The sequence below is a fragment of the Wyeomyia smithii genome, chromosome 2 (assembly GCF_029784165.1).
Source record: "Wyeomyia smithii strain HCP4-BCI-WySm-NY-G18 chromosome 2, ASM2978416v1, whole genome shotgun sequence".
Classification (NCBI taxonomy): domain Eukaryota; kingdom Metazoa; phylum Arthropoda; class Insecta; order Diptera; family Culicidae; genus Wyeomyia; species Wyeomyia smithii.
In genome coordinates, this window is record NC_073695.1 from 128066405 (window position 1) to 128086783 (window position 20379).

At 45.2% G+C, this 20379-nt stretch overlaps 2 protein-coding genes across 2 annotated transcripts in view; one reads left to right on the forward strand and one right to left on the reverse strand.

The window, feature by feature from the left end:
- LOC129719884 (uncharacterized) overlaps positions 1-12491 on the reverse strand; it is a 29004-nt gene extending 16513 nt beyond the window's left edge. The window contains exons 1-2 of the mRNA XM_055671299.1: positions 12161-12491; positions 10453-11384 (exon numbers count right to left, since the gene is read on the reverse strand). Coding sequence (XP_055527274.1) covers positions 10453-11384; positions 12161-12491 — 1263 coding nt within the window. The remainder of the gene's footprint in view (positions 1-10452; positions 11385-12160) is intronic.
- A 452-nt stretch (positions 12492-12943) lies between these two features.
- Positions 12944-20379, forward strand: part of LOC129719885 (cell adhesion molecule Dscam2-like) — a 414602-nt gene continuing 407166 nt past the window's right edge. The window contains exons 1-2 of the mRNA XM_055671300.1: positions 12944-13848; positions 16787-16914. Coding sequence (XP_055527275.1) covers positions 12944-13848; positions 16787-16914 — 1033 coding nt within the window. The remainder of the gene's footprint in view (positions 13849-16786; positions 16915-20379) is intronic.

The window sequence follows — 20379 nt, forward strand, 5'->3', positions numbered from 1 at the left end:
GCCGACAGAACACGTACCTATTTACTTCTCCTTTCAGCAGGGTTGGTTGTCCGAACGGTCGAAGCTGCAGCCGTTACAGCCAGCAGCACCAATACAGCAGCTCCAAACAGCCACCAGCAGCGAGCCGGGTGTGTGATCACTCAGCACAGCGACACAACTCGCTGTCAACTGTTGGCTTCTTCTTTTTCCTCCTTTGTGTTGAGATTCTCGTCCACTGCTGTAGCACAAATCACTTAGCAGCCAAATCGGCTTACGCACCAGCAAACAGCCACGATGCGAAACAGTTGCACAAAGTCGGGCGACCTTGAACCTTCACTCGACCAGGCAAACAATTATTGTTTGGAATTCTAATAATTTTGAACAATTTCCACAATGTTATGCATATTATTTGCTGTTCTATGCGATAGTTGGTATGTATATTCAGTTTATTCCAAAATTGAATAAAGCAAATTGTGGCGGTAGATAAAATGGGTTTCTGATGAATAGTACAGAAACAGATGTTCGTTACGCCAGAAAGCTACACCGTGCCAGTCCCTTGGTTATAGCATACTCGCTGCTGGCGCACTACACGATGCCTAGCTGAGTGTACTACAACACGGGTGCCGATTGATACAGCACGCAAAATGCAGCGTTGCAATTTCGATGCTCATCGCTCCAGCTAAGTCAAATTGCCCATACATTTATACACACGCTTATACCTATATAGTACTAAGAATTCGGCAATTGCATTTACCTATGAAAAGCAATCGATTTTTAATAAAGAGATCAATAATTAATTAGCCTTTCGCAGCGACTGGTCTACTCCAGTTCGTCTCACCGGACCGGATACGCCAAAGGCAACAGTGTACTTTTTATTGCAAACGGGTTGACTACCGTCAACCTCGTTACCGCAAAAGAAAGAAAGTCCTTGCCTTGAATGTTTCGTATGTTCTGCCGACAAATTTTAATCAGTTAACCAGTACGATATAGCAAACTAGTCAGACTTGCCGAGTTTCAAATTCTTCTATTGTTTATACATTATGTTCACTGAAATTTGTTCCGGCAAAATCTGCAGAGCCAGTTTATCGACTACAACCAAATTCAAAAGTAACGTACAGAAATCTAATATTTCTCATATGGCGGTTTCCGAATTAGAATTGGTTCCGGCTATTTTAGCAAATCAATGAACAAATTCAGGTGCCGTTGTTACACCCAAGGGCTTCCGGTGTCGCCCGCTCTGATTTCTAAACGTCGTTTTTATGTTAGCTTCAAAACTTCACTATTCCCTGTAAAATAAAAGATCGAAAGTACTGACAGTTTTTACACCTTGTTGGAAACTATCTGGCGTATGATTCTGTTGAAAAAATAACACAAAATGTGCCCGATCTACTTTCTTCCCAGTTGGTCTCGAGGTACGATGCTGGCTTAACAAGCCAGTCGTCGTAGGTTCGAGTCTCGGCTCGGGAGAGACTGTCAGTGTCAATAGGATCGTAGCGCTAGCCCGGCAATTGTCCTGTACACTTAACATTTGGCTGCGAAGTCTGTATATAATAAACAGAAGGTCGTGTTCCGAATCGGAATGTAGCACCAGCTTCGCTTGCTTGCTTGCCCGATCTACTTAAAAATTTTCTTGGCTTATTATAAAGGTCAAAAGGAAACTTTTTCAGCCCGGCGTTAATTAAGATCGATAGTTTCAAAAAACGGCCATTTAAAATGCGGTCACTCTAGTGCCCAGCTTAATTAGTGGCAATCAAAAAAAAAAAAAAAATCTGCACACAATCAATTATTTGCTACCAATGAATATCATTTATTTCTGCTCTTTGTGCAATTTTAGCTGATTTGAATCAACCATTGGCAACCCGCGGGCAGTGAAATATGTCGAAATTTTATGGTATTTCTTCAAATGCCATTTTCAGTTACTTTACTCACTCCATTTTTATCAATGATTATCTTAAAACAAGTCAGAACATGCCTTTCGAACGTAATCTTCCGATATCGACAGACTTCAAAATCTTTGCTTCTCTTGGAATATTCACTAATTTCTTCAGTGAAACGAACCGGTCAGTGTGGCTGTAGTATACAGCAACGATGCTGAACTTTTTTTCGTCGAAGAACAAGATAATTACTTTTCTGTCTTTCTGTCTAAATTAATCCACCTGGATTTATTTTTCGTCCTAAATAACAAATTTTCCAGTGACACCATACCTAACATTTAAAACATAACTTTCAAACACATATGAACATACATTTACACATACAAATAACATGAAATAAATATGTTTCAAATATATGACTCGAAATTTGTGTTTGATCGTGGTACAATCGAAACGTAACTGTACTCATATTTAGGTTGGACTCGATAATATATCGTTCGATTGAATATCATTTTAGATTCGATTGTTTATAGTAGGATTTTTCTTCTCTTTCAAATATGCCATTCTTTTCACAACTTTTGAACCACGTGTTCAATCATCATATTTCATCAGTTATCCTTTAACTTGCCCGTTCATTTGATACCAATATTGTTCGAATCGGTTGTGTAGTTTCTGAGATAATGAAGTTTCGTGATTTTCACATTTTGATACATTACAGCCGAAGTTACAGTCCGATTACAGTGAAATTCAATAAGGTGTTATGAGGCAGCTAGACCTTTCATTTGACAGTAATTTTGTGGAAATCGGGTCAGTCATCTCTGAGAAAAGTGAGTGAGTTTAAGTAGTCTTCGGAATATGTTCCTTTTTATAGCTGGATTTCACATTTATAAACATAACAGGCTAAGTAAAAGTCCGATTGCAGAAAGTAATCAATGGGGCCCTATGGGGCAATTGGACCTTCTATATGATACTGATGTTGTGGAAATCGGTCCAGCCATCTCTGAGAAACATGAGTGAGATTAAACACTCTCCAGAACACGTTTCTGTAAATAACTTTTGAAGTACATGTCTAATCTCTAGAAAATTCAAAAGTTAAGAGATTTTTTGGTAGTCCGTTCGTATAAAACTAATTTTGTTAAAATCGATTGAGTAGTTTCTGAGATAATGATGTTTCGTTATTTTTTTTTTAAGCTGAAAATCCGATTACAATAAAATTCAATAGGGTTTTATGGGGCAACTAGACCTTTCATTTGCAATTAATTTCATGGATATCGGTCCAGCCATCTCTGAGAAAATCGAGTGAGATTGGGAGAGCGTTACACACACACACACAAACACACACAGACATACACACACATACGCATACATACACACACATACACACGCATACACATACACAAACACACACAGACACACATACAAACACACACAGACACACACACACATACACAGACACACAGACACAGACACAGACACACAGACACAGACACACAGACACAGACACACAGACACAGACACACAGACACAGACACACAGACACAGACACACAGACACAGACACACAGACACAGACACACAGACACAGACACAGACACACAGACACAGACACACAGACACAGACACACAGACACAGACACACAGACACAGACACACAGACACGGACACACAGACACAGACACACAGACACAGGCACACAGACACAGACACACAGACACAGACACACAGACACAGACACAGACACACACACAGACACATACACAGACACACACACACACACACACAAACAGGGCCTGTTTCGATAGGCTATGCGCGAGTGCCAATACGAACCTGTAGGATGATGCCTACAGGATCGTAATGGCCAAGACCAAAGGCGCGCTGGCGCCTGCAGAACGATCACCAGCGATGATGGAGCGAATCATCGAGGGACTCTTTCCCCGCCGCGAGCCAAGTCCTTGGTCTCCGGCGGTCGAGTCTCACGTCCGACGTTCCAGTATCTCAGACACAGATCAGGGATGGTCGGCCAACCTGCCGAGCATCCAATCCGTGAGCGACGACAGCCGTGTCGAGGTTCAGGAGGAGGCAAGGGTTACGAATGAGGAACTCATCGTGATCGCCAACTCTCTAAAGGTGAGCAAGGCACCGGGACCGGATGGTATCCCTAGCCTGGCAATCAGGCTGGCGATAAAAAAACGGCCCCCGGCTGTTTAGAGTAGTCATGCAGAGGTGCCTGGATGACTGCCTTTTTCCGGATAGGTGGAAGCGGCAGAAATTGGTCCTATTGCCAAAGGCTGGGAAACCACCAGGTGACCCATCGGCATATAGGCCTATCTGCCTGCTAGCCACGGCGATTATCCTCAACAGACTGGTGAGGTACACAGAGGGTGTAAACGGTCTGGCAAGCAACCAGTTCGGCTTCCGGAAGGGCAGGTCCACGCTGGATGTCATCGCCTCCGTCACAAAGACGGTGGAAATAGCACTCCAGCGCAAGAGAAGGGGAATACGCTATTGCGCAATCGTCACGCTTGACGTGAAGAATGCGTTTAATAGCGCCAGCTGGGACTCCATAGCGCTTGCGCTCAGGAGCATCCGTGTACCGGTGTCGCTGTAAAAGATTCTGAAAAACTACTTCCAGAATCGAGTACTGGTTTACAACACAGAGGAGGGTCAGAAGTGCGTTCCAATCACTGCAGAGGTTCCGCCTAAGCCAGCACCAACCGGAACGGCGAAGACTGGTGGCAAGGTGGAAACACCTAAAACCGCCAAGGAGTGGGAACAGATATCTGGGGCTATGCTACTCTCTGCGGTAGAAAGCCACATGAACAAGTTCCCGAGCGTGGAGGCGGTGTCCGTACAACTTGATGAAATACTCAAGTTCACGGACGAACGTAGCAACATATCAAAAGACCTGAAACAATGTCTTCTGTTGTTACGTATGAACGTTTGCAGCGCGAATTCCGAGCTTTCGCAAGCCCTTAAACGGGCTAACGATGCTGAAAGCAAGGCACTCGCGCTAGAGGCGAGGCTCAACCAGCCTAAAAAAGGGAGTGCTGCAGCTGTGTCTAAATACACACAAACAGCTGCAGCATCGTTTGCCGTAGTCTGTTCAACTGAACCGACTGGCAAACGTGCGAGGGGCGCTCCGGGGGAAACGGCCCCCAGGACGCAACGAAGGCGGTTGTTCGGTGACAGCCAGGAAGCTCGCTCGTCGGTCCAGCTGAGCGAAGAACCGGTAAACGGCGAACCGGCAAACGGCGAAGCCACGGATTGGACCACCGTGGTGAATAAGAAGCGGCAGAAGCGGGAACGACGCGCGAAGCGCGGCGACCCCAATAAGAAGCCGCAAGGGGCGAGTAGGCGGAGCAAGGGTGACGCGCTCATTTTCAAGACCGATGCGTCTTAGTACGCCGAAGTCTTGAAGGCCATGGGAGGCGAACGCAAGCTCAAAGACCTCGGCACGGACGTCAGGTCAATTCGTCGGTCACGCACCGGCGAGATGATCCTCGAACTCCGCAAAGAGGTGAAGGGCAAGGGCTGTGCCTATAAAAAGACGGCCCAGGAAGAGCTAGGCGAGGAGGTTCAAATCCGAGCCCTAACTCCTGAAGTGACTCTCCAGCTTGAAAACCTGGACGAGATCACCGAAGGGTGCGACATAGAACAAGCCTTCGAACGAGAGTGTGGAGTGGTAGTGTCCGCAGAGGCAGTTCGTCTCCGCAGGGGCCCGGCCGGCACCCAGGTTGCTACCATAAAGCTTCCACTAGTGGAGGGTAACAAGGCCCTGAAGAAGGCCACGTTGAAGGTGGGTTGGTCGGTCTGCCCTCTGGGCACCTTCCAACAGCCTGACGTTTGCTTCAGGTGCTTTGAGCGGGGGCATAAATCCTGGTCGTGCAAAGGGCCCGACAGGTCCAATTTATGCCGCCGCTGCGGTGGCGCAGGCCACAAGGCACGGGACTGCGGTGCACCTCCCAAGTGTCTGGTATGCACCGGTAAACGGGACGCCAAACACGCCATGGGAGGCCCCAAGTGTCCGGCTGCACGGCCGGCTACTAAGCCGCAGGCCTGAGGGTGATACAGTTAAACCTGAACCACTGCTATGCGGCGCAGCAGTTGCTACACCAAGCGGCTGCTGAGTCGTTGTCGGACATGGCCATCGTCTCGGACCCATAACGCATCCCAACCGGAAGCGGTAACTGGGTATCGGACAAGTCTGGGAAGACGGCCATTTGCACGACAGGCAGGTCCCCGGTTCAGGAGATTGTGTCGACCTCCAGAGAGGGGTACGTTATAGCCAAAGTGGATGGAGTATTCTACTGCAGTTGCTATGCTCCGCCAAGTTGGTCTACCGAAACGTTCGCGCAGATGGTCGATCAAGCAACCGTGGAACTGACGGGCCTATGGCCGTTGGTGGTTGCGGGTGACTTCAACGCTTGGGCTGTCGAGTGGGGAAGTCGCTGTACAAACCAGAGGGGCCAGGTCTTGTTGGAAGCTTTGGCAAAGATCATCTTAGACTTGGCTAACGTTGGTACAAAATGCACCTACAGTAGAAACGGTGCCAAATCGATTATCGATGTGACATTCTGCAGCCCGGGGCTGATCACGAACTGGAGGGTAGACGACAGCTACAAGAATAGCGATCACCAATCGATTCGCTATGAGGTAGGCGTGCGGAAGCAAGCAGCGAGTAGAACCAATATTCCATCCTTCTACGGCTGGAAAACATTGCATTTCGATGCAGATGTTTTTGGGCAGGCAATTATATGGAAGCACGAAGGGGGTGAACTGCTCCCGGATGTGGACCATCTAAATTCGATGCAGTCATGGGCGTGCGACGCCACGATGCCTAGGTCTCGTCCGCCTAGAGAGGGTAGGCCACCGACATACTGGTGGAGCGATACGATAGCAGGCCTGCGCAATGCATGCCTCCGTGCAAGACGGAGGATGCAACGCGCACGTTCCGACGAGCAAAGAGCGGAACGCGGTGTCGCATTCAGATCCGCTAAGGCAACGCTTAAGAGCGCAATCAGAGCCAGCAAACGAGCCTGTTTCGAACGACTCTGCACCAGTGCCAATTCGAACCCGTGGGGTGACGCCTACAGGATCGTTATGACCAAGACTAGAGGTGCGCTAGCCCCGGCCGAACAATCACCAGCGATGCTAGAAACGATCATTCAGGGCCTCTTCCCAAGCCACGAACCAAGTCCCTGGCCTCCGGCTGACGAGTCACCACCTACCGTGAGTGACGGCAGCCGTGCAGAGGCTGACGATGCGGTAAGGGTGACGGAAGATGAATTGATCGAGATCGCAAACTCCCTGAAGGTAGGCAAGGCTCCGGGACCAGACGGAATCCCGAACTTGGCCATCAAGACGGCCATCAAAGAAGCCCCCGGGTTGTTAAGGGCGGTCATGCAGAAATGCCTTGACGACTGCCTCTTCCCGGACGTGTGGAAGCGCCAGAGGCTGGTGCTGTTGCCGAAGGTTGGGAAACCACCAGGTGACCCATCGGCATACAGACCAATCTGCCTGCTGGACACGGCGGGCAAGGTGCTTGAGAGGGTAATCCTCAATAGACTGGTGAAATATACAGAAAGTGAGAACGGTCCATCAAGCAACCAGTTCGGTTTTCGAAATGGTAGGTCCACGGTGGATTCAATTCTCTCCGTCACCAGAACGGCTGAGGTTGCAATCCAACGCAAGAGGAGGGGCATTCGTTACTGCGCGATCGTCACGCTTAACGTTAAGAACGCGTTTAACAGTGCCAGCTGGGACTCCATAGCCTTAGCGCTACAGAGTCTCAGAGTGCCGACGCCGCTGTACAAGATTCTGGGCAACTACTTTCAGAATCGAGTGCTAGTGTATAACACAAACGAGGCTCAGAAAAGCGTTCCGGTTACCGCAGGTGTACCGCAAGGTTCCATCCTGGGTCCGGTACTGTGGAACGCTATGTATGACGGCGTGTTAAAACTAACACTCCCTCCAGGGGTGGTGATCGTGGGCTTCGCCGACGACATAACTCTTGAGGTCTATGGCGAGTCAATTAGAGAGGTAGAGTTAAAGGCCGCGCTATCAATACGCGTAGTGGAAGACTGGATGCACTCCAGGAAACTGGAGCTAGCGCACCATAAGACTGAAGTTATTGTTGTAAATAACAGAAAGTCTGAGCAGGAGGCATCGATTAGTGCCGGTACATGCACTATCGCCTCAAAACGCTCGTTGAAGCTTCTGGGGGTTATGATCGACGACAAGCTCACGTTCGGGAGCCACGTCGATAATACCTGCAAGAAAGCTTCCATGGCTGTGGCAGCGCTGTCTCGCATGATGGCAAACAGCTCAGCGGTCCGTAGCAGCAGGCGCAAAGTCCTTGCTAGCGTGACCACGTCCATACTCAGGTATGGAGGACCAGTGTGGTCCAAGGTATTGAGTACCTCGTGCCATCGCGGCAAACTCGAGAGTACGTACAGGCTAATGTGCCTAAGGGTCGCGTGCGCATACCGAACAGTGTCGTACGAGGCGGTTTGCGTCCTGGCTGGCATGATGCCCATCAGGATCATCGTCAAAGAGGATGTAGAATGCTTCGACCAACGCGACACGAGGGGTATTCGCAACACCATACGGTCATCCTCAATGGCCAGGTGGCAGCGGGAGTGGTCCAACACTACAAAAGGTAGATGGACACACCGACTCATTCCAGAGTTAGCAGGCTGGATTAATAGGCACCATGGGGAAGTAACCTTCCATCTGACACAGATCCTGTCAGGCCATGGCTGCTTTAGGCAGTACCTGCATAGGTTCGGGTACGCCGAGTCCCCTATGTGCCCCGCTTGTACGGGTGCGGGAGAAAGCGCAGAGCATGTGTTCTTCACATGTCCGCGCTTCGAGCGGGTACGGTACAAAATGCTGGCAATAAGTGGGATGGACACCACGCCAGAGAATATAGTGCGTAGGATGTGCGAAAATAGGGAAATCTGGGATGCGGTCATCACGGCAGCATCACAGATCGTTAGTATTTTGCAGGGCACCAATCGACGGGAAACCATCGACGTGCCCCAGTTATTTAACGGTTAACTAACTGGCCTGTATAGGCTGCTCTGCTACCCATAGAGGTAAGTGCGAAAAGCACGACGGGCCCTCTCCCTGAAGTAATGCCTAACGGCGGTCCCGGGGAGGCCAAGGGCGGTCCCGGGGAGGCCAAGGGCTTTAGCTGTTCATTCCCTTTGGATGGTTGATCTTTCTCGGTGAAATATACACACTATGTTTGCTTCAACATGACGTCTCGGCATACTGTTATTCAGCCATCGCCAGATCTAAAATTTTATTTCAACATTAGTTACACAACACGTACTACACATTTTTTTTTTTAATTTCAACTTACATGAGAAAACAACATTCTTCTTCCACCAGTGTGGTTTGCGTACTGACTTTTTTGTTAAATTTTTTTTTTTAAATTTATTACTCATATACTTTCCCTGTGTTGGTAACTTTTAATTTTCTGTTACGGTATGAGATATTGCTCGGATCTTACTTACTAAACCATTGTAGGCTGAATCCATCCCCCCACATTCGCGTTGCATATTAACCGTTCTCTCGTCACCCAGCCGCCGTATGTGAAACGCCTCCGCAATGGTTCTGCTCTCCTGGTTCTCGATGCGTTCCAATATTTTTGTGTTGTCAAAGTCAAAATTGTGACCATGATCCAGGTGATGCTGTACTATTCCTGTTTTTGCTTCTTTTTTCCGTATGTCATTTTTGTGTTCATTTATTCTTGTTTCCAAAATACGCCCTGTTTGTCCAATATAAACTTTGCCATCATCTGTGCCACACGGAACCTCATATACGACATTTTTCGTTTTCATTTTTGGGATCGGGTCCTTAAGGCGGCCAAATACCGTGTCTTTTATCTTGCCACTCGGTTTATGCGCTAATGTTATTCCCTGCTTATTTAAAATTTTTGATAATTTTTCGCTTAGCCCTGGAATGTAAGGAGCGGAGATAAATCTTTTTTCTTGATGGATGCTTTTGTCTGTCTGAAGGGAGTTGTAGTGCTTATGTGTTCGTTTTTTAATTATTTTCCTTATAAACCATTCCGGGTACCGATTGCACCGAAGAATTTCCATCACTGCTGTTATTGTGCACGGTCTTTGATTTGCATCTGTGAGCCTAATTGCTCGATCGACTAACGCAATCGCTGTGTTGCACTTGTGTGCAAACGGACTTTCTGAATGAAAATCTAAGTACCGTCCATTTTCCTGTTTCGATGCCCAAATCTTTGTAACTTTTCCCTCTCTTCTGTAAAGCATCATGTCTAGAAACCTAAGCTTTTGATTCTCCTCCCTCTCAATCGTGAACATTAATTTTTCATGATAAGCGTTAAAAGTGGACAAGATGACGTCAATGTGTTGCTTATTGGCTATACAGAAGCAATCATCCACATATCTACGATATATTTTCATATATATTCCCTTCTCTTCTAGTTTATTTTTTCTATCCTGCTCTAATCTTTCCATCACTAGATCTGCAACTACTGGAGATAACGGCGAGCCAATCGGAACGCCGAAATTCTGCTTATAGAAGACACTTCTGTACACGAAGAACGTAGATCCCAATACCAATTTGATCGCCGCTATGAAGCTGCCTTTGTCTATTGGTGTGTGGTCCTCTATCTCGTTCCATCGCTGTTCAACACATTCTATTACGTAGTCCACCGGTACATTTGTGTATAGTGATGTCACGTCCAACGAGAACAAAACCTCATCCTCGTCCGTCTGAACTCCTGATATTTCATTGGCGAATGTGAAGCTGTTAATTATGTGTGCTTCTGTTTTCCCCACGATTTTTCCTAGGATGTTTGATAAATATTGCGCCAATTTGTATGTGGTGGACCCAATGGTCGAAACCACCGGTCTCAAGGGCCTACCTGGTTTGGGGATTTTTGGCAGCCCATATATGCGCGGTGGGTTACAGTTTGTCACGTTAAGCTTTCGATGAGTGCCAGCGTCGATGTATTTCTTTTCCCTCCAGTTGTCCAAAATTGTTTTGATTTTTCGCGACACCCTTGCCGTCGGATCGTAGGGAATCTTCTCGTAGGGTTTGTCGTCTCTCAACATTTCCTCCATTTTTTCCTCATATTCCTTCGATGACAACACTACCGTTTTGTTTCCCTTGTCGGCTTTGATGATCAATAAATCTGGGTTTTCCTTCAAGAACTTCCTGCTTCTCCCGACGTCCTTGGCAATCCAGTCTTGTTGATGATGGCGTGGTTGATTATTGAAATTTAGAAAGTTGGACATCGCATTGGTTACATCTGCTCGGATTTCTTCCACATTTTTTTGATATTTTATAACTTTTTCGATTTCTGACAACGTTTCAATGTATGGAAATTTTCCACGATTCGGTACGTTGTAGTTTGGTCCTAGCATCAGTGTACGTTCCAGGAACTCCGGTATCGGTGTGTTGGTTGTATTCTCCACCCAACTCGGTTCATAACTCATCTCTTTTATTCTCTCCCGCTTCAGCTTCTCACTTTTCCGTATTTCTTTCTCTTTTGTGGTGACGAACACATTTGTAGTTTTGTTTTTCACTAATATTAATATTCGGTTAAAATCTTCTCGTTCTAGCAGCCGACTCAGCTTGTTTCTCCATTCGATCTTCTCCTTTTTTGTTCTCGCTGCTGTCCTTCTGGTGTCTGCTATTAGTATGCTGATTATTCTGATTTTTTGTTTTAGCAGAACTTTTTGCATTTCACGGTGGGACTCCTCGTTTTCCAAATTTACATGTATCCGGTAGTTAAGGCAAGCCGGTATTATTCTGCATTTTCTGCAGTTCAGTAAAAATTTTAGACGGTTATTAGCTTTCGCTAGTTTGATGGATGTTTTTTGGTATCTCCGAAGCATTTCTCGACCGTAGCAGCCATATTTGTTCGAAATTTCTTTTTCTGGATGCATCCCGTTCTTTTCCTTGATCGATTCTATTATTTGAGGTTTTAGTCACCGTATAATTTTATTCACTTTGGATGGTTGATCTTTCTCGGTGAAATATACACACTATGTTTGTTTCAACATGACGTTTCGGCATACTGTTATTCAGCCATCGTCAGATTTAAAATTTTATTTCAACATTAGTTACACAACACGTTCTACACAATTTTTTTTTTAAATTTTAACTTACATGACAAAACAACATTCTTCTTCCACCAGTGTGGTTTGCGTACTGACTTTTTTGTTACAGTTTTTTTTTTAAATTTATTACTCATATACTTTCCCTGTGTTGGTAACTTTTAATTTTCTGTTACGGTATGAGATATTGCTCGGATCTTACTCACTAAACCATTGTAGGCTGAATCCATCCCCCCACATTCGCGTTGCATATTAACCGTTCTCTCGTCACCCACCCGCCGTATGTGAAACGCCTCCGCAATGGTTCTGCTCTCCTGCTTCTCGATGCGTCCCAATATTTTTGTGTTGTCAAAGTCAAAATTGTGACCATGATCCAGGTGATGCTGTACTATTCCTGTTTTTGCTTCTTTTTTCCGTATGTCATTTTTGTGATCATTTATTCTTGTTTCCAACATACGCCCTGTTTGTCCAATATAAACTTTGCCATCATCTGTGCCACACGGAACCTCATATACGACATTTTTCGTTTTCATTTTTGGGATCGGGTCCTTTAGGCGGCTAAATACCGTGTCTTTTATCTTGCCACTCTTCCCTGCTTATTTAAAACTTTTGATAATTTTTCGCTTAGCTCTGGAATGTAAGGAGCGGAGATAAATCTTTTTTCTTGATGGATGCTTTTGTCTGTCTGAAGGGAGTTGTAGTGCTTATGTGTTCGTTTCTTAATTATTTTCCGTATAAAATAAAAAATCTGCTAAAACAAAAAATCAGAATAATCAGCATACTAATAGCAGACACCAAAAGGACAGCAGCGAGAACAAAAAAGGAGAAGATCGAATGGAGAAACAAGCTGAGTCGGCTGCTAGAACTAGAAGATTTTAACCGAATATTAATATTAGTGAAAAACAAAACTACAAATGTGTTCGTCACCACAAAAGAGAAAGAAATACGGAAAAGTGAGAAGCTGAAGCGGGAGAGAATAAAAGAGATGAGTTATGAACCGAGTTGGGTGGAGAATACAACCAACACACCGATACCGGAGTTCCTGGAACGTACACTGATGCTAGGACCAAACTACAACGTACCGAATCGTGGAAAATTTCCATACATTGAAACGTTGTCAGAAATCGAAAAAGTTATAAAATATCAAAAAAATGTGGAAGAAATCCGAGCAGATGTAACCAATGCGATGTCCAACTTTCTAAATTTCAATAATCAACCACGCCATCATCAACAAGACTGGATTGCCAAGGACGTCGGGAGAAGCAGGAAGTTCTTGAAGGAAAACCCAGATTTATTGATCATCAAAGCCGACAAGGGAAACAAAACGGTAGTGTTGTCATCGAAGGAATATGAGGAAAAAATGGAGGAAATGTTGAGAGACGACAAACCCTACGAGAAGATTCGCTACGATCCGACGGCAAGGGTGTCGCGAAAAATCAAAACAATTTTGGACAACTGGAGGGAAAAGAAATACATCGACGCTGGCACTCATCGAAAGCTTAACGTGACAAACTGTAACCCACCGCGCATATATGGGCTGCCAAAAATCCCCAAACCAGGTAGGCCCTTGAGACCGGTGGTTTCGACCATTGGGTCCACCACATACAAATTGGCGCAATATTTATCAAACATCCTAGGAAAAATCGTGGGGAAAACAGAAGCACACATAATTAACAGCTTCACATTCGCCAATGAAATATCAGGAGTTCAGACGGACGAGGATGAGGTTTTGTTCTCGTTGGACGTGACATCACTATACACAAATGTACCGGTGGACTACGTAATAGAATGTGTTGAACAGCGATGGAACGAGATAGAGGACCACACACCAATAGACAAAGGCAGCTTCATAGCGGCGATCAAATTGGTATTGGGATCTACGTTCTTCGTGTACAGAAGTGTCTTCTATAAGCAGAATTTCGGCGTTCCGATTGGCTCGCCGTTATCTCCAGTAGTTGCAGATCTAGTGATGGAAAGATTAGAGCAGGATAGAAAAAATAAACTAGAAGAGAAGGGAATATATATGAAAATATATCGTAGATATGTGGATGATTGCTTCTGTATAGCCAATAAGCAACACATTGACGTCATCTTGTCCACTTTTAACGCTTATCATGAAAAATTAATGTTCACGATTGAGAGGGAGGAGAATCAAAAGCTTAGGTTTCTAGACATGATGCTTTACAGAAGAGAGGGAAAAGTAACAAAGATTTGGGCATCGAAACAGGAAAATGGACGGTACTTAGATTTTCATTCAGAAAGTTCGTTTGCACACAAGTGCAACACAGCGATTGCGTTAGTCGATCGAGCAATTAAGCTCACAGATGCAAATCAAAGACCGTGCACAATAACAGCAGTGAGGGAAATTCTTCGGTGCAATCGGTACCCGGAATGGTTTATACGGAAAATAATTAAGAAACGAACACATAAGCACTACAACTCCCTTCAGACAGACAAAAGCATCCATCAAGAAAAAGATTTATCTCCGCTCCTTACATTCCAGAGCTATGCGAAAAATTATCAAAAATTTTAAATAAGCAGGGAATAACGTTAGCGCATAAACGGAGCGGCAAGATAAAAAACACGGTATTTGGCCGCCTTAAGGACCCGATCCCAAAAATGAAAACGAAAAATGTCGTATATGAGGTTCCGTGTGGCACAGATAATGGCAAAGTTTATATTGGACAAACAGGGCGTATGCTGGAAACAAGAATAAATGAACACAAAAATGGCATACGGAAAAAAGAAGCAAAAACAGGATTAGTACAGCATCACCTGGATCATGGTCACAATTTTGACTTTGACAACACAAAAATATTGGAACGCATCGAGAACCAGGAGAGCAGAACCATTGCGGAGGCGTTTCACATACGGCGGGTGGGTGACGAGAGAACGGTTAATATGCAACGCGAATATGGGGGGGTTGGATTCAGCCTACAATGGTTTAGTGAGTAAGATCCGAGCAATATCTCATACCGTAACAGAAAATTAAAAGTTACCAACACAGGGAAAGTATATGAGTAATAAATTTAAAAAAAAAATTGTTACAAAAAAGTCAGTACGCAAACCACACTGGTGGAAGAAGAATTTTGTTTTGTCATGTAAGTTAAAATGAAAAAAAAATTTGTGTAGTACGTGTTGTGTAACTAATGTTTAAATAAAATTTTAGATCTGACGATGGCTGAATAACAGTATGCCGAAACGTCATGTTGAAACAAACATAGTGTGTATATTTCACCGAGAAAGATCAACCATCCAAAGGGAATAAAATTATACGGTGACTAAAACCTCAAACTTTAGCTGTTCAGCTTAGGTTGCTCAGCATGGGTAAAAGCAGGGGTTCCGCAAGGTTCCATCCTGGGTCCGGTGTTGTGGAACGTCATGTATGACGGGGTGTTGAAACTAAAATTTCCTGTAGGGGTTGTGATCGTCGGCTTTGCAGACGACATAACGCTAGAGGTTTACGGCGAGTCGATCGAAGAGGTCGAGTTGACGGCTGCGCATTGCATAAGGATGGTCGAGGACTGGATGCGCTCCAGGAAACTGGAGCTCGCGCACCATAAGACGGAGGTCACGGTTTTGAACAACCGTAAATCGGAGCAACAGGCGGTGGTCAAAGTCGGAGACTGCATCATCACCTCAAAGCGATCGTTGAAGCTCTTGGGGGTTATGGTCGACGACAAGCTCACGTTCGAGAGCCACGTCGACTATGCCTGTAAGAGGGCCTCATCGGCTATTGCAGCACTATCTCGTATGATGTTCAATAGCTCAGCGGTTTATGGCAGCAAGCGAAGACTTCTTGCCAGCGTGGTTTCGTCCATACTTAGGTCTGGTGGGCCAGTATGATCCAGAGCGCTAGGTACTAACAGTTACCGCGGAAAACTGGAAAGAACTTACAGGCTCATGTGCCTGAGAGTTGTGAGTGCGTATCGTACGGTGGTGCAATCTGTGTCTTGTCCGACATGATGCCTATCAGCATCGCCATCAAGAAGGACAGAGAGTGTTTCGACCAACGTGACACAAGGGGCATACGAGGTACCAGAAGGTCATTACGATGCTCCGTTGGCAGAGGGAATGGTCTAACTCCACAAAGGGCAGATGGACGCACCGACTTATACCGGAGATATCCGGCTGGGTCGGGATGCGACATGGCGAGGTGAACTTCTACCTGACACAGATCCTGTTAGACTATGGTTGCTTCATGCAATATCTGCACAGGTTCGGGCATGCGGGGTCCCCATGTGTCCCGAGTGCGTGGAAGAAGAGGAGACTGCAGAGCATGTCTTCTTCGTATGCCCCCGTTTCGTAAGAGCGAGGAGCAACATGATGGCTGTGAGCGGGCCTGGCACTACTCCGGACAATCTGGTTCGGAGGATGTGCGACGACCCGGACATCTGAAACGTGGACTGTCCACATTTAGCGTACGTGTAAACCGTGAACCACCCCTTTCGCTGCTAAGGACCATCCTGTAGGAACTTTTTTATGCAATAAACTGCGGCCTAATAACATCCTACCATCCTGGAAACCTCTTTCGACGTTTCGAGCTGCAAACTCGTAATGCTTTCATCGGCATACATTTTCACAAATTTGCAATGAAATAATTTCGATGTTCCGATGCACCACTTGACGTAACCAAACACACTTAGTTATTGGTTACACAAAAAACAACCCACTATCAAAAATAAATATTTTCACATTTTTCCCGGTCGCAACCTGTTCTATATCTAGATGTTTACAAGTTTCAGAAATGTATTATTTAGTACTACATATTACAGTGTTTCACATTTTGATTAAACTATTATACCTCTTCTTTTATCTCTACCTGCAGGATTACCATGATATCTGATACGGTGCTTCATATAGAAAAAATTAATAAACAGGACTGTGGTGCCTATCAATGCATTGTTTCAAACTCCAGAAGCAGCGAACAAGCTAGTGCCGAATTAAAGCTTGGAGGTAATGCAAATACCAATAGTAATGTTTCTTTAATTATATATAACAACACTAATACTATGGATGGAATAAATAGAGATATTGCCCAATAGTATGGCTTTAATAACGAGGAACAAAAGTTTTTTTTTTCTTAATCTATAATTTATTTGACACGGCACAAATACAATTTAATGTTTAACGGTGCCAATTATATCTGGTAGCTTACTTTCTAAAGTATCTTAATAACTAAAAGCAAATTTTTTATCCTCGCTGCCGACTACGAGCTGAAACTAAATCTAACTTAAAGCTAGAATGTTTTGCATTAAAAGCACTGATTTGTTGTTTGATGGTTTTCTATCGCCATAGGTAAGCAGCCTATTGAATATGTTCCGGTGCTGGCCCAAGATATTACGGACTGGCATATTGGGTTGTTTCCATCGGGCCTTGAGAGTATCGTGCGGGTCTGATTGCTGTTTCCGGATCCGGGGTCTTAACGTGTTCTTGTCGTTTGGTTGGATGTAGGCGGAAGGGGATAGGACTAAACTGGGGCGTGGATGGATTTCAGGAAAACGTATATAAGGGACATGTAGGATAGGTCACGGCTCGCCAAGACATCGCGAACAGGAACAGCCGGCTGCCTACTTTCGGCCTGCAGGGAAGCTATTAATTTAGACCTGGCGTCATGGTGTACAGGGCATAACCAAACCACATGCTCTATGTCGTGATAACCTTCACCACAGGCACAGATACCACTTTCCCCGAGCCCAACACGACGGAGATGCGCGTCAAATCTATAGTGATTGGACATAAGCCGGGACATCACGCGAATGAAATCCCGACCTACATCGAACCCCTTGAACCACGGGTTCGTCGACACCTTGGGGATTATGGAATGTAACCACCTTCCCAGTTCCCCTCTGGCCAAGCATTTTGCCAACTGATGATCGTATTCTGACGTACAAGTGCGAAAAATTCATTAAAGGCAATTCGTCTTTCATAAATATCACCGTTTGTTGCGCTCACCTTAGCCAAAGAGTCCGCTTTCTCATTGCCCGGTATCGAGCAGTGAGAAGGGACCCACACTAAAGTAATCTGAGTAGATTTTTCGGATAAAGCACTCAGATGTTCCCGTATTTTCCCCAGGAAATACGGAGAGTGCTTAACATCTTTCATCGATCGGAGAGCCTCAATGGAACTGAGACTGTCCGTAAAGATGAAATAATGGTCTTTGGGCATTTTTTCGATAATCCCTAGGGTGTACTGAATTGCAGCTAATTCTGCGACGTAAACAGAAGCAGGATTATCGAGTTTATGGGAGACGGTTAAATTGTTATTGAAAATACCGAAGCCAGTGGACCCATCAAAAAGTGATCCGTCAGTGTAGAACATATTGTTGCAGTTGATGTTTCGATATTTATTGGAAAAATTTTTGGGGATCTGCTGCACGCGTAAATGATCCAGGATTCCACGAGTTTCTTCTATCATGGATGTATCGAAAAACACAGTAGAATCAGAAGTATTTGATAAGTCGACACGATTTGGAATATTCGAAGAAGGGTTAATATTTTGGGACATGTGATTGAAATACAATGCCATAAAACGGGTTTGAGAATTAAGTTCGATTAACCTTTCAAAATTTTCAATCACGGGACGGTTCAAGACCTCACATTTGATAAGAATACGAGAAGACAGGCTCCAGAAGCGGTTTTTCAATGGTAGTACTCCAGCTAAGACCTCCAAACTCAACGTATGGGTCGACTGCATGCAACCTAAGGCGATACGCAAACAACGATATTGTATTCGCTCCAGTTTGATCAAATGTGTGTTTGCTGCGGAGCGGAAGCAGAAACACCCGTATTCAATAACAGACAATTTCGTTGTTTGGTAAAGGTACGAAGAAAATTCACTCTTTGTTGACATTTTTCCATCAGATACCTCACGTGACAACCCCAGGTGCCTTTAAAGTCGAACCAGACACCAAGATATTTGTGTACCAAAACCAGAGAAATCGTTCCGCCCATTAATTATGTTTGAAGCTGAGCAGGTTCATGCTTCCTAGAAAAAAACTACTATCTCAGTTTTCTCCGTAGAGAATTCGATACCTAGCTGTTAAGCCCAAGCAGACAAATTGTCCAAGGTATCTTGCGATGGTCCTTGCAAATCGGCAGCTTTGGCTCCTGTAACAGAGATTACACTGTCGTCTGCAAGTTGTCTTATCGTGCATGAATTTGCCAGACATTCGTCGATGTTATTTACATAAAAGTTGTAAAGAAGGGGGCTTAAACATGAGCCCTGGGGAAGACCCATGTAGCTAATGCGAAAAGTTGCCAAATCGCCGTGCGTAAAATGCATGTGCTTTTCGGACAACAAATTGTGCAAAAAATTGTTTAAAATTGGAGAAAATCCTTGTCGGTGAAGTTTACCCGAAAGAATGTCAATAGAAACGGAATCAAAAGCCCCCTTAATGTCCAAGAACGCAGACGCCTTTTGTTCTTTGCGAGCATACGCCAGCTGAATATCTGTTGAAAGCAACGCAAGACAATCATTCGTCCCTTTGGCACGGCGGACGCCAAATTGAGTATCCGATAGTAGGCCATTAGATTCGACCCAATGTTCTAAACGACGGTGTATCATTTTTTCCATCAATTTCCGGATACAGGATAGCATTGCAATCGGCCTATAAGAGTTGTGATCAGAAGCTGGTTTCCCTGGTTTTTGGATGGCGATCACCTTCACTTGCCTCCAATCCTGCGGTACAATGTTTTGCTCCAGGAACTTATTGAACAAGTTCAACAAGCGCCTCTTGGCATTGTCGGGTAGATTCTTCAACAAGTTGATTTTGATTCTATCTAACCCAGGTGCGTTATTGTTACAGGACAGGAGGGCAACTGAAAATTCTGCCATCGTAAAAGGTGATTCTATCGCGTCGTGGCCCGGAGACGCATCGCGAACAATATTTTGCTCAGGAACATAGTCCGGACATTCTTTCCTGGCAAAATCAAATATCCACCTACTTGAAGACTCCTCGCTTTCGTTGACCGTTACGCGATTCCGCATTCTTCGGGCTGTGTTCCAAAGAGTGCTCATCGATGTCTTCCTCGACGTCTCGTTCACGAACCGACGCCAATATCCGCGTTTCTTTGCTTTCGGCAAGCTTTTAAGCTTGGTATCAAGTTCCGAATACCGTAAATAGTCGCAAGGTATACCTCCCTTCTGGAAGGTCAAAAACGCGTCGGATCTTTGCGTGTAGACATCGGAGCACTCTTGGTCCCACCACGGAGTGGGAGGCCGTTCCTTAATCGCTACGCCGGGATATTTCTTCGTTTGGGCTTGCAACGCGGCGTCGAGAATCAGGCTCGCGAGGAGGTTGTATTCTTCAAGTGGTGGATGATGTTGAATCGACTCGACCGATTTTGAAATCATTTCCTCGTATAACTTCCAATTGACATTCCGTGTGAGGTCATACGGAATGTCAATTGGTCGCATGCG